This window comes from Alligator sinensis, unplaced genomic scaffold (genome assembly GCF_000455745.1).
Source record: "Alligator sinensis unplaced genomic scaffold, ASM45574v1 scaffold823_1, whole genome shotgun sequence".
Taxonomy (NCBI): domain Eukaryota; kingdom Metazoa; phylum Chordata; order Crocodylia; family Alligatoridae; genus Alligator; species Alligator sinensis.
Genome location: NW_005842272.1, coordinates 1,358,660 through 1,371,628, shown reverse-complemented (window position 1 = coordinate 1,371,628; position 12,969 = coordinate 1,358,660). Strand labels below are relative to the sequence as shown.

The 12,969-nt window shown below is 42.0% G+C and overlaps 1 protein-coding gene across 7 annotated transcripts in view; it reads right to left on the bottom strand.

Moving 5' to 3' along the window:
• The window catches only part of PTPN3 (protein tyrosine phosphatase, non-receptor type 3), a 306,004-nt gene that overhangs the window by 61,671 nt on the left and 231,364 nt on the right, over positions 1 to 12,969 (bottom strand). For 6 of the 7 annotated variants that reach the window (XM_025209236.1, XM_025209238.1, XM_006027902.3 and 3 more), the window contains 4 exons: positions 11,423 to 11,586; positions 4,188 to 4,278; positions 3,832 to 3,893; positions 1,475 to 1,621 (listed from right to left, as the gene is read on the bottom strand). In XM_025209236.1, coding sequence (XP_025065021.1) covers positions 1,475 to 1,621; positions 3,832 to 3,893; positions 4,188 to 4,278; positions 11,423 to 11,586 — 464 coding nt within the window. The remainder of the gene's footprint in view (positions 1 to 1,474; positions 1,622 to 3,831; positions 3,894 to 4,187; positions 4,279 to 11,422; positions 11,587 to 12,969) is intronic. The other variant, XM_025209239.1, reaches the window with a different exon arrangement.

The window sequence follows — 12,969 nt, the reverse complement described above, 5'->3', positions numbered from 1 at the left end:
CCCACACACACACACACCCCCACAGCCCCCTACACCTTCACAAATTCCACCCCACCACACCCACACAACCACACCCACCCCACAATCATACGAAGTACCCACATAATTTTGCATAACTGAGTTTTTCTGCACATAATTTTGAGTTTTTAAGCTGTGCGATTAAAATCACGATTAATTGCGACTAATTTAAAACTAATTGCAATGAATTTTTAAAAAATTATTTGGCAGCTCTATTTCTAATCAATGTTACTGTAATTTCTGCTACTTGCAGTACAGTTGTGAACTCATTTTGGGGGAAAAAAGGATATCAGTTTATGTAACTCAGAAGTATGTGCACAGAAAATCAGAAGGCAAGAGCTAGTCAGGGAAGAAAAGCTCTTCACAACTGCAATGAAAACAGTTTGCAAATACAATTCAGGAACATGAGTGGCCTTTCTTTATAGGTCCCAAACTGTACTTTGGAAGGCTGGAGGAGCATTGTTCGTCAGAAATAAGGGTTTCAAAACTGTTTTTAAGAATAACTACAGTCAAGGATACATAGCCAAATGATTATTTCTTAATTTGGAAAACCTCAAGTTCTTTACTTATGCTCAGTACATTTTATGGAGGAGATGAAGGATAAATGTTCCTCCATAAAAATCAGTATTGTAAACATGGTTTTCTAAATATTGACTCTCATATAACCCATCTCTCAGAACCATTGGTTTTGAACCAGAAAGTCAGATTAGGAAGTGACAAGGTAGCAAGAGATCATAAGAAACATGACCAAAAATCAAGAAGCATTCCTCTAACCAGTAAGGCAAGGAAAAGCAGTGATTTATCCTACCTCCCAGATGGCCGAAACTAGTACTAAATAGTTTTTAGCCTCCAAATACTCAAATACAACATGTTTCCGTGTTATCTGCTCAACAGCTGCTCATTTTTTAAGGCTAAAAATGATACTTCATTCACGCATGAAAATGGCAAATAATATAGTGCATACTTAACATAAGTATAATTTATATTCCATAGTTTTCTATTAATTCATTTCAGAACCATAGTGTAATCACTTAAACTGTTAAGATTCTTTAAAATGGTTTTAGGAAAGATTTTTTTCAGGCTTTTCAACAACATTAACCATTTTAAAATGCTACGTTTTGACTATCTTCATGACAGAGCATACTCTAACTACCCTGGGAATACTGTTTGCACCAAAAAAGATACCAACATTTGCTATTCTAATATTGCATTTGTTTTCACATATGGGATGATAGAAAAATCAGAAGTGGCATAGAGTTGTTTATTGAAAACCATGGGGGAAAATAAAATTCCAGAAGTGAAGCGCATAGTATGGATCAACAGTCATATAGTTTTGATAGAAAATGTTTCTAATAAAAGCAAATTAGAAGCCCATGATCAAAATACAAGTCAAGCAGACGTTTAATTACATGGCAACTAATGTGAACTGCAAGAATCTAGAAGACCACATGCTTACCCGTCCTCGTTCCGTAAGGGTTGTCAACATGATGATCAATGTTAATCTGTGATCCCAGACTACCTGCCAGAAATGTGCACAGGTATGTGGAAGAGGCCCCTGAGTGGCAATATATCTGTTCACGATGCCAGCGGAAGGAATTTCCATCTATTAAGAAACGGAAAATCTTACATAAAGTTTACCCTCACTACTAAAGTAATTACAGCTTCCTGTTAAACATTTCTTTTGTATAGGTGAACTTCTGAAGGAAGATTAAAGGAAGCAAGTCAACCAACAAGATTGTTAACATCACATCAAAGATCCATAGAATATTCCACATCAAATTACTAACTTAAAGTGGACTAAAAAAAATCACATGTCAATAGATAAAAATGTCTTTTAATTATTTTTCTATACTACAATTCAAAGAAACCCAACTGTAATCCTGACATTAGAAGCCATATATAACATCTAAACATTTTTGGAAGACTATCTACTGACCGGCTAAATTGTTTCTCCACAGATAAACATTTTGATTAGTAAGGAAAATATTTTTAGTTAACCTATATCCATAATTATACAATCAATAATTGTTTATTATTTCCTCACATTTATAAATACAAATATATACTTGAAAAAATGCCAGGTTTATTTTGCTTCCCAGTATTGATGTCCTTATAATCAATCCACCAATATTAACCTTTTCTACTGCTAAGCCAATTGACTACAGCAACAGTTATTAAACCTTTTCCTACTCAAGACTTAATATCCACCTGTAATTAACCCATGGCAAACAAAATACTAGTGTTCATTGTGCTGCTTGTTTCAGGGATGAATGTGCTTGTTTTCTTCTCCTCATCACATATTTATTCCAGGGAAAGGACTACTTCATCATATTGTATGGGGGCTTTCCCAGGATAGAGATCAAAATTGGTCAGATTTGTGGTGGTTCAACAAACTGATACATTTTTATGAAGAAAGAATGTAAACTTCCATGCATTAAAAAAAGGCTTCCCTTTTATGGTCATAAGGAATACCCTTGAAACATAAACCATGCATAAACTAATATAGTGAGGCTTGTTTGTGTTTGCAAACAACTGCTCTAAGAAATTAATATAAATATAATCAATGTCAAGTTATTGCCTCTGAAATCTTATAATGACAATTCAAATATGAACATGATTGATTATTTGACTGCTGACAATAGTTCATAAGACAGGAGAGGGTCAATGAATATCAACTGTGAAAAGTCTCCTTTTGGCTTCTGAAGTGAGTGGGAATTTGGTTTAGCAGAGTAACAAAGCTTTTGTTTCCAATTTCCATTTCAGGCTCAAATACACAAAGGTGCTTTCTGTACAGTTAAGACATTCAGAAGTATAATCATGAGTTTCCCCACAGCTCCTTCATGTGACACAGGACCAAGTGGACTATAAAGAGGTATGGAAGTACATCCTCATGAAGAGGAACTGCAGGCAGAGTGTAGGAGGATAAAGGAACAAATAAATAAGAATACTGCATTCCACACACCCCCCCCACCCCGCCTTCTCCGAGAAGAAAGCTAAACTAATAAGAAAAAAAAGAATGCTCAAAGGAAGTGGGTTCTACCTGAAAACACCTGAGCCACCAAAATGACCAATGGAAAACATCACGGACACACGAGAGGTACATAACTATTTTCTGAACTGTTGTGGCATAACCTTCAACAATTACCATTCAACTAAACTAAACTAATGATTCAGGAAAAGTAAAACTTAAAAAAAATGTGCTCCTTAATTGAAGTACTAAGACATTCACATCTCACAGATGGTAAAGGATCTAACTTATGCAATGCTAATATGTTGTCTTCTTCATGGCTTCACTTTTTTTAACATAAAACTCCTGCATTTTTAACAAATATGAAAAGTTACAAAATAATTTAAACATTGTGACTTCCTCAAATTAATACCTGATTATTGGAAGCTATGTGTAAAATTTAAGAAGTAGTTTTCATGGATAATCATCTGAATATTTGGGATTAATTTGGAGTGTTTCCCATAGTCCTAAATCTATTTAAACAGATAAACACTGAAACCTACACTTAGAGCGCCCAGGTCTTTACAGGATTGCACTATATGAAACTGACCAACCATTTCCACTGGTTCAAAACATCCTGCATATATGCTAATTGGATTCTTTGAGCATATTGTCCATCAGTACAACCATACGTACGTACTTTAAAATTTTCTATTATGAAGGAGCCCACAAAAATGCAATGAATAAAACCTCAGTGTGTATCTGCATGTGCACCTCTTTTTTTTTTTAAATAAAGAAAATAATTTAGCCTGTTGCTGCATTATGAAAGATAATGAATAATTAATATGGATGCCTGCTTGACTTACAGTCACATAATTCGCATTAATGTAATCTTCATCTCCTTGCAATATTATCCGTGTGGCATCGTCTGTAGCAAAAAAAAAAAAAAAAAAAAAATTACATTAGCTGTAAAACAGTTATCTGGTCTGCTTTTTATTACTATTTCTTTTTTTAGGACAAATAGAAGAGTTGTAGGCACTTTGAGAACAGGCACATAAACAATGCCATATAAAGCAAAATGGACCATCTTTTAGAAAGAAAAACGGACACCTGATTAGAAAACAGAATCAGTTATGGAAAAGTTCATGGCAGTAATTTCATAAAATGTAAAGCAGCATTTTGAGGATAAAAAGGGAACAGAAGTTTTATACTGAACACTCACAAGGTAGAACATCTTTGTATCGGTTTTTGTCCATATTTTGAGGTACTTTTGCACATGTAACAGACAGCCCCGGCTTCTTCCTGTAAAGTTGCTAGAAGACAGATATGAAAAAAGACAACATTTTGAATAGTTTGCTTAACTGGATACAAGTGTGCTACAGGTACCAAATACATCCACTTAAAAAAGCTAGCTTAAAGCAACCATGCAATGGGTTTAAAAAGACTTTAACTGCATACAAAAGTAAAGTGAAGATCATTTTTAAAACACGTGAATAGAATCCTATCATCTCCTGTAGGTAAATGTTTGAAAAAATCAAGGAAATATGGGAATCATTGACAAACTAACTGCTTCTAACCAAGGTCTGCTTTCTGTTATAATAAATTTAGTAGAATGATGTGTTCTAAAGGTATTGGAAGGAAGGTGGTAACAATAAAACTAGTCAGAAGAGAAGTAAATGCTGAAGGCTAGCACTTCCCAGAATGAATGGCAATACAAATTCACATCCCCTTTGACTTACTGGGCCAAAAGTGATATTTTCTTCCAAGGACTTAAAAGGAAGCAGTGAAAACTTAGTGTATTACAGTATCTTGGCATATCTGAGTGTTATTTGGAACCATATCTTACCCAAAATAGCACAGGATTTTTCTGGAGTAAATATACTAATGTAAATGACAGCAGATAGGGTGCATACATGTACAGGCAGGTACGTATGCTTGCAGCAGCTCAAATAGGAGTGACACATTTGATACAGGAATTTTTGCCTCAGTGCATGTGCCTGGACATGCACTTTGGTGTGGGGAAAGTTGTGCCACTTGGGGCAAACTGACCCTACCCAGCTCCTTCCAGATCTTCAGCCAGGGGGAGTTAAGAGGTTGGGGCCAGCACCTGTATTGGCCCCAGCAGTTTAAAAAGCTGCCCTGAAGAGCATCTGAGGGCTACTTGCCCTCAGGAGCTTCTGAGACCTGGCCAGTTGGTATCTGGGGACACCAGCCCCTTGTGCCAGCTGTACTGCTGAAGCAGCCCTAAGTGGCCCCTGCACTCTCTACCCACTGCAGCAGTCCGGCAGCGATGGCTGTTGGCTGGCTGTGACCTGCTGCCACTGGTGACAGCATCTGCCCCCTTGAACCCGTGGCCCCATGCCTGCCAGACCCAGACAGGAACTGCACAGATGCCTGGGCTGTGGTACAGACACTGCAGCAGAGCCACCTGTACCTCTGAGCCAGCTTCCAGTGGGCCGTGGCTGCACATTTGGCCTTAAGGCAGCACTGCTGTCATGTCTTCTAGTGTTCCTGCTCTGCCATCTGGGCAGCTACTGCCCAGAAGATGTGCTCCTTGAGGTGGCCCACTTCAAAAACTGTCGAAGCGGGTCCTCCTGGCCCCCAAATGGCCAGGTTAGCCACCTCATCTGCACTCCAGCTAGGTCATTGGTGCTGGCCCCGGGCCAGGTGCTGGCCCCAACCTCTAGCTCCCCCTGGCTGAAGAACTGGGAGGAGCTGGGCAGGGTCAGTTTGTCCCAAGTGGCACAATTTGGCACCAAAGTGCATGTTCCAGCATGTGTACTGAGACGCAAATCTCCGATACAAATTTGTGCCGTTACTATTTGAGTTGCTGCAAGCGCCTGTTCCTGCATGTCTGGAAACACCCATAATGCACAGCAAATGAAGCAAAGGAATAAACTGAATGAGGCATGAAGTCTATTAAGGAAAAAATAACTATGCAATCACGTAAGTGAACCTTTACTCTGATACATATTACAGTTGGGTGCACAACTACAACATTTGTTACTTCATAACCTAGTAAATGAAGTGCCTAGGAAAGTGGATAACTGTAGAATCCCAACAGACATAAACCAAGAAACCTTCACTGTCCTTAGTGTAGCAAATCTACTGATTTCTACTGTACTGATTTCTAGCGAACTTGAAAAAAAGAAACAAAACAAAAACAAACAAACAAAAACAAGAACAAAAAACCCCTGCATCCTGGTATCAGATACAGAAATCTTATTCTGTTTTACAGGAACCATGAGTCTTAGTTAATCTTGATCTTCTATTCACAATCAGAGAAACAGTGAGAATTAGTTATAAGGCAAGCAAGCCAAAAGCTTATAAGGCTTGTGAATTTTAAACACTCCCTTGTTGTTACTTGAAAGAATTAGTAAATAACTTAAATATGAAAAGTACGTATTTCCTTCCAATAAATACAATGACATTATAATGGATCTCTCTTTATAAAATAGACACACATTGTGTGTGTGCACATACCAACACACATTTACATTACTATACTTGTAATAAGAACAGGAACTACACTTGATCTGAGCCAACTACCATATATACCAAGTAAAAAAAAAGTTTTAGTCATCTAATCTCCAGTAAATCTTAATTTTTCCAACAATAATCTTAATACTTCTAAAGCATTTAATGTCTTGCAGTTTTAAAACAATTTATGTTAAAGCAAAAGAATGATCACAGAACACCTTCTCATATGAAAGTTGTGACTACTGAAATAATGTGCTAAAAATTAGTTCCACTGTAAGGTTAATTGAATCCTGAAGCTAAATATCACAGCTCACTACACACTTTCAGCTTGAACGGCATAAACAGAAAAAAGCCTTATGGGAACAGACATAGTTAGTATACATACATATTTAAGTAAATATATTTTTTAAATATTTGCAGCAGCCAGAATTCAAGTTCAGCTTTCTGCCTGACTATTGATTTATGCTTCTGATAGGAGACAGGGGTGTTACTAAATGTCAAGGTTTTTCAATGTCTTTGCTGGATTAAACTGTAATGTGTTGAAGTCTACTCACCAGATAATTCCTCAGCTTTGTAAGTAAAAGTATCACTTATCCTTTCACATATTTAAAATGTGTTAATTATAATAAAACTGAATCAGTGAGTAATTGTTGCTATAGTAAATACTATGATCTTTGTTCCTCATCAGAGTTTTTATATTTTAAAGATTGTTTATGAATCTGTGATTTAAACAACAGATTTTTTAAACTGAATTTTAGTTGGTTAAGTCTAGCATATGAACGAATTACCTTGATCCTAGAGACTTAAGGGAAACAGCTAATGAGCCATTGCTTATTGTTTGAAAAACTCACAGAAAGTTTGGGAGGTAACAGAAGATTGGAAACAAACACTAGAAGAGTGGATCCTGGCAACTGCCTTCCAGTTGGAGACAGCTCTCAAATATTAGCTGGTATAAAAGAAAGCAGGCAACCTTTTCTTTTCTAATGACTTTTTAACTTATAGAATATTAGCTTAAAATGTGCACAGACACACACATTGTAAAGTACCTTAACAACCACAAATGAAATGATATCGTGCCAAGTTCTAGGTTTAGTCTTGCTTTAATATGTTCATTAGCAATCTTGGGGGGAAAAATTACATTTGCAGTGACTTGTATACAGGTTTCCCTTGATTCATGCGGGTTCTGTATATGCAAATTCGCTCTTACGTGATGACCCTTTTTATACCCAAAATTCGTTATATGCGAGGTAAATTCACTCTTATGCAACTGGCATAGGCACCCCTCCCCAAGCAGATAAGTCTATGGGGGGAGAGGAAAGGGCCATGGGGCCGGAGGGACCCATTCACCCCAGCACCTGATGCAGCTGCTCTGGGAGTGGCCGATGCCAGCTGTCTGCAGCTGCTGGGCTGCACTGCACCCCAAACCCACTGGGGCTCCACTTGTCCCCACTCACCCCAGCCCCTGGGCTGCACTGTGCCATGCTGTAGGCAGGTGGTGTCGGCTGTTCCCGGGTCTTCTGCAGCAGAGGCTGGGGTGAGTGGGGAGACGTGGAGCCCTGGGGCACAGTAGTTTGTCCCCGCTCACCCCAGCCCGTTGCAGCATACCCAGGAGCAGCCGACGCCAGCAGCCTGGAGCTGCTGAGCTGCATCCCACCCCAATCCCCCCAGGGCTCTGATTGTCCTCACTTACCCCAGCTCTTGGGCTGCGCCGGGCCATGGTGCAGGCAGGTGGTGTCAGCTGCTCCTGGATCTGCTGCAGCAGGAGATGGGGTGAGTGGGACAAGTGGAGCCTCGGGGGGTTGGGGCACAGTGCAGCCCAGCAGCTGCAGGCAGCTGGTGTCAACCAGTCCTGGGGCCACTGCAGCAGGGACTGGGGTGAGTGGGGAAGAGCTGTGCCATGCCCCAGGGCCCCACTTCTCCCCACTTACCCCAGCCCCTGCAGCACACCCAGGAGCAGACAACACTACCTGTCTGCACCACAGCAAGGCGCAGCCCAGGGGCTGAGGTGAGTGGGGGAAAGTGGTGCCTGGGAGGAGTTTCATTGACATTTAATATTTGAGGTATTTGTTGATTTAAGTATGAAAACAAAGACAACCATTGCATTACCCCTGTTTTATATCAATTAGTTTATTTTATGATCCCCTTGCAGTTTTGGTTTTCACTATGCTGCCCGCACCCTTCCTCCTCCTCCCCTCCCTTTATTTTTCCCCTTAAATCAGCAATAGGACTACTTCACACAAGTGGTGAAGTGATTGGATATTTCTGTTAAAATGGGCATCAGTGAATTTGGTAAAATAGCTGATATTTAAATTGACACCTTTAGTTTTTACAATTCATACAACATGGAGACAGTGAATAATTTACACTCCTCAGACACTATGTCAGGAAATCTCAAAGAGGTATCACAACATACTTACAACAAACTCATATTTGGGAAGTTTATTTCACAACAATGAGCACCAGAAATGTGTCTTTCTAAAAATAAAATATTAGGTCCAAAAATAATTTGGCAGTACTGTGGACCCAAACCAGGAATTGATCATCAAACAGGTCAGAACTCAAACCTTCCTGAAGACAGATTATAAGCCATTAGAAAAATGTCTTGCAGTGTCAAGGAAAGATGCAAACTTTGAAAAAATATAAAAGTGGAAAGAAAAATTCATGCTGCTTTAGAAAGGCAATATTCTGTTTGTGGGCAATTTAAAAATCAATGGACCATGCTTTTTAGAGGCTCAAAAATCACTATAAATGAGCATTTGGAATCTTGACAGCAAGGCAGGCATTGAGAATCAAGTTTACTGCACTGAATAGCCTTTATCACAAGAAAAGAACTTGAGTAATGTCGCAGGGCACCTCGGTGCCTGCTCCTAGAGAGGGGAAAATTGCTGGGGAAAAGCCCTAGCAGGGATAATGAGTACAGCTGTGGGTTGCCAGGGCGACTAATAAGCGTCAGCTGCCTGTAGGGGGCAGCGCCTGGCTCCCATAAAGCCAAAAGTCAAAGCCAGGCTGGCAGTTCTCTGCCAGCAGCCAGAGGGGCAGGAGCTCCTGGAGCTAGGAAGTGAGAATCACAGGAACCACTCTAGCTGAGAGAAGGATGGCAGCTCTGAGAGGTTTGAGCACCATGGTTTAGCCTGATGGCTTGGAGTTAAGTTGTTACAGCCAGAGAGCGTTATGTTTGAGTTATAGCCAGGAGGCTCGAGTTTGTGTTCAGGCTTTGATATTACACCGGAGGCTTGGGTGAGGCTGTAGGGGTTGGAGGAGGCCTCATAGGGACCCCAGTGGTATGGGGACCTCAGCGCCAGTGCAGGCGCAGTGCCAGTGCAGGCGCAGCTCACAGTGAGAAGCGCAACCAGTGGGTTGCGGGAGGGGAACAAAGACCCCGCCTTGTGTGCGGGGTATGTAGACCCCAGCCCCAGAGCGGGGCAGCATTGAGAAGCCCGAGGTGGGCGCGGCGAGCCCCGAAGAAGGGGAGCACCACAGTAGGAAGCCCAGGACGGGCGCAGCAGACGCCAGCAAGGGCATCACTTACAGGGTGCATAGACCCCAGCCCCAGGGAGGGGCGATTACTGAGGAGCCCGAGAGGGGCCATACTGAGCCCTAGGGCGGGGCAATATTGAGGAGCCTGAGCGGGGTGATATTTAAGAAGCCCGGAATGAGTGTGGCGGACCCGGTAATAGGCCTGCGCCATAGGGAAACCCAGGATGGGGGCAGGGTGCCGCGGTGGACCCCGATGGAAGGCGTTAGTGGCACAGCGCCCCAGGAGAAGGGCAAGGTGCTCCGGTTGTCCCCCGAAAAGGGGATAGCAGCACGGTGAGCCCGTACCAGAGAGGGCAGTAGTGTGGTGGGCTCAAAGGACCGGTGAGGCCCGAGAGGGGCGACACATTAGAGAAGGCCCGAGAGAGAGAGAGGGGGGCATATGCTTATGGTGACAGGCCAACGTCTAGTACATCAGCGAGGCTTGGGGCGTGGTATTAGGGGCTGGTAGGAGCCACATGCAGCCCATAAGGCTAGGGTGCCTGGGAAGCACCCATCATACCAGGAGACCACAGGAGTCCAGGAGAACCGCGGGGACAGAGGTCCCGAGTACCCGTGCCCAGGGAGTCATAGGCAGCCTCCCAACCTTATATGTACCAGCAAGACGTGGCGGGCGAGAATAAGAGGGTGCCTTGGGCTGGCCTTGACACGGAACGAGGGACCTCGAGGAGATCATGGCCCTCCTGACAGACCCCGCTGTGACAGTAAGATTTTTCTACTTATTACTGCGGTGAAGGAGTGAATCTGATAAATTATATTTGCATGCATTTTAGTTGTAGACATTTTCATGGTGCTCACTGCCAACACAATTGAACTTGTTGTATATAGTAATGAATTTATCTATATAACAGGCCTGTACAGTAGAGACAAATCTCATTTTAAAGCCTGAGGACTTGAGGCATAGCAAGATGTAGTGATTTCTTGAAGGTCACACAAGCTGTATAATGGAGAGCCAGGAAAAACACTCAGATATTTTAAATTCATAAACCCATCATAAGAAAATGGCAGGAGAGAGCAGGCTCCAGCTATTGCAGACTGTAAATTACAGCCAAAAAAACGGGAAGACTTTTTTTTTATTGCATTAATAAAATATAATTTTATAATTTTACTGGGTGACAGTACAGACTAGACTGACTTCTGTCAGGGGAAAGAAACAACTAGTTTTGGCATAAAATAATTTTTCAAAAATGAACTTGATGGGCTTTCGGTGGTTGAACTTAATTAAAAGCAGATTTTTCTCAACAGATGGTAGTAGACTGAATTATCAGGCTTGCATTAAACACCAAGATGGAGAAGAGTTAGAATGACAGGTGATGTGCTCAATCTGTTGAGGTGGGGTTGAATGGAAATGAGAAAATGTCCAAGGTCCATATGCTTTGAAGTCACTCTTGCATCACAGCCACCAGGCAGTACCATGGCTACTGTAAATGTAATGTTACCTACTTCAAACTGAGTGAGCACTGTCCCATTTTCCAGACCTTTCTTCAGTTGTTCCATAGACTCTTCTAGTGTATCACCGTACTCTGAACATGTGGGAAGAATGGATTCTTGAAAATTCTGAGAATCGGCTTCATCTTCAGATTTGGTCTCAACAAAGTGTTTGAGAACTGAAAGACACACGAGCATATTTATTCTTTTCAGACCCATCCAAAGGCAATATCAGTTATGTCTTTAGCAAAATCTGTGTTAAAATATGTTGGTGTTCAAGGGTGATGTACAAACCTGGATGCTTCATGTTAGACTGCTAAACTCAAAATTAGGCCTCTCAGGTAACTTTGGCTACCTTTTTGTGTGCGCTGACCAATGTCAACTCCTGAAAAAATGACTAGGAGTAGCAGGCATTCAATGGGTGCATCTACACTTGCAATTAACCCGACTGAATAAACTCTGGTGCAGTTTGCACCAGCATTGGCTGCTCCCAGGACCAGCATCTACATGCGTCCCTGGAATCGCAGCAATGCAAGCCAGGGCAGAGGAGTCCCAAGCTGGCAGAGGGTCTGGAAGTTCAGCCGTGGGCTCTGGCATCAGAGCTGGCTGGGGCATGAGGGTGCTACAGTGCAGGGCTAGTTAGCAGGTTTGCCCCACACTGTAGCACCCTTGTGTCCTAGCCAGCTCTGGTCACCATCTTCATGTGCGTTTTGGCACACTAAATGACTCAGCTGTAGGATAGTACTTGTTCTGGACAGTACTATCCTACAGCAGAATTAATTAATTTACTGTACTCTAATATGGCAGAGCTAATTACCCAGCACTGCAGTAAAGCACATGTGTAAATGCACCAAACATGTTTGAAAAATTACACAACTTCTCTCCATACCTAAATATTGATGCAAGAGTTTAACTTGAAGCATCCAGGTTTGAAAATGTTATATTTATGTACCAGGCAAACAGGGAGGCAACTCAGTCACTAGCACAGGAGAAGCTAGAGAATTTAGTCTAAAACAGGGGTTTTCTTGGGAAGGCCCCAGGGGTATTTGGAAAAGGCCCTAGGGGGTACGTGCGGGTGGGTGGGGACAGAGCACTGCCACCTACCACCCCACGCTGCCGTTTCCCAGGAGCAGGGCTGGGGCGGGGCAAGGGCCATGGTCGCTACCATCCATCACCCTGCACCGCCACTGTATGCTTGTCCCCCCCCACCCCCACCCACTCTGTGGCTGGGGGTACACTTATTAAAACACCTCACAAAGGTGCCAGGTATCCAAAAAAAGAGACACAGTAAATGGAAATGGACAGCTGATGAGTCTGTTTTCCTAAATGAATTGTTATGGGCTTTCCATGGGAAAGAGACATTGCACTTAGAAAACTTAGGTTTTTTGCTATTGATCTGTGATCTCCTGTGGTCTCTCTTTAGGTACTGCGTACAGTTGGAAATGCAGTGTAAAGCCTCTCTGTATCTGTAGGCATCATCCAACAGTTACTATGTGAATCTGTAAACCAAACAGAAAAACTGTAAGCCAAAGACTCACACCTCTATTGGGATTCTGGGAAAG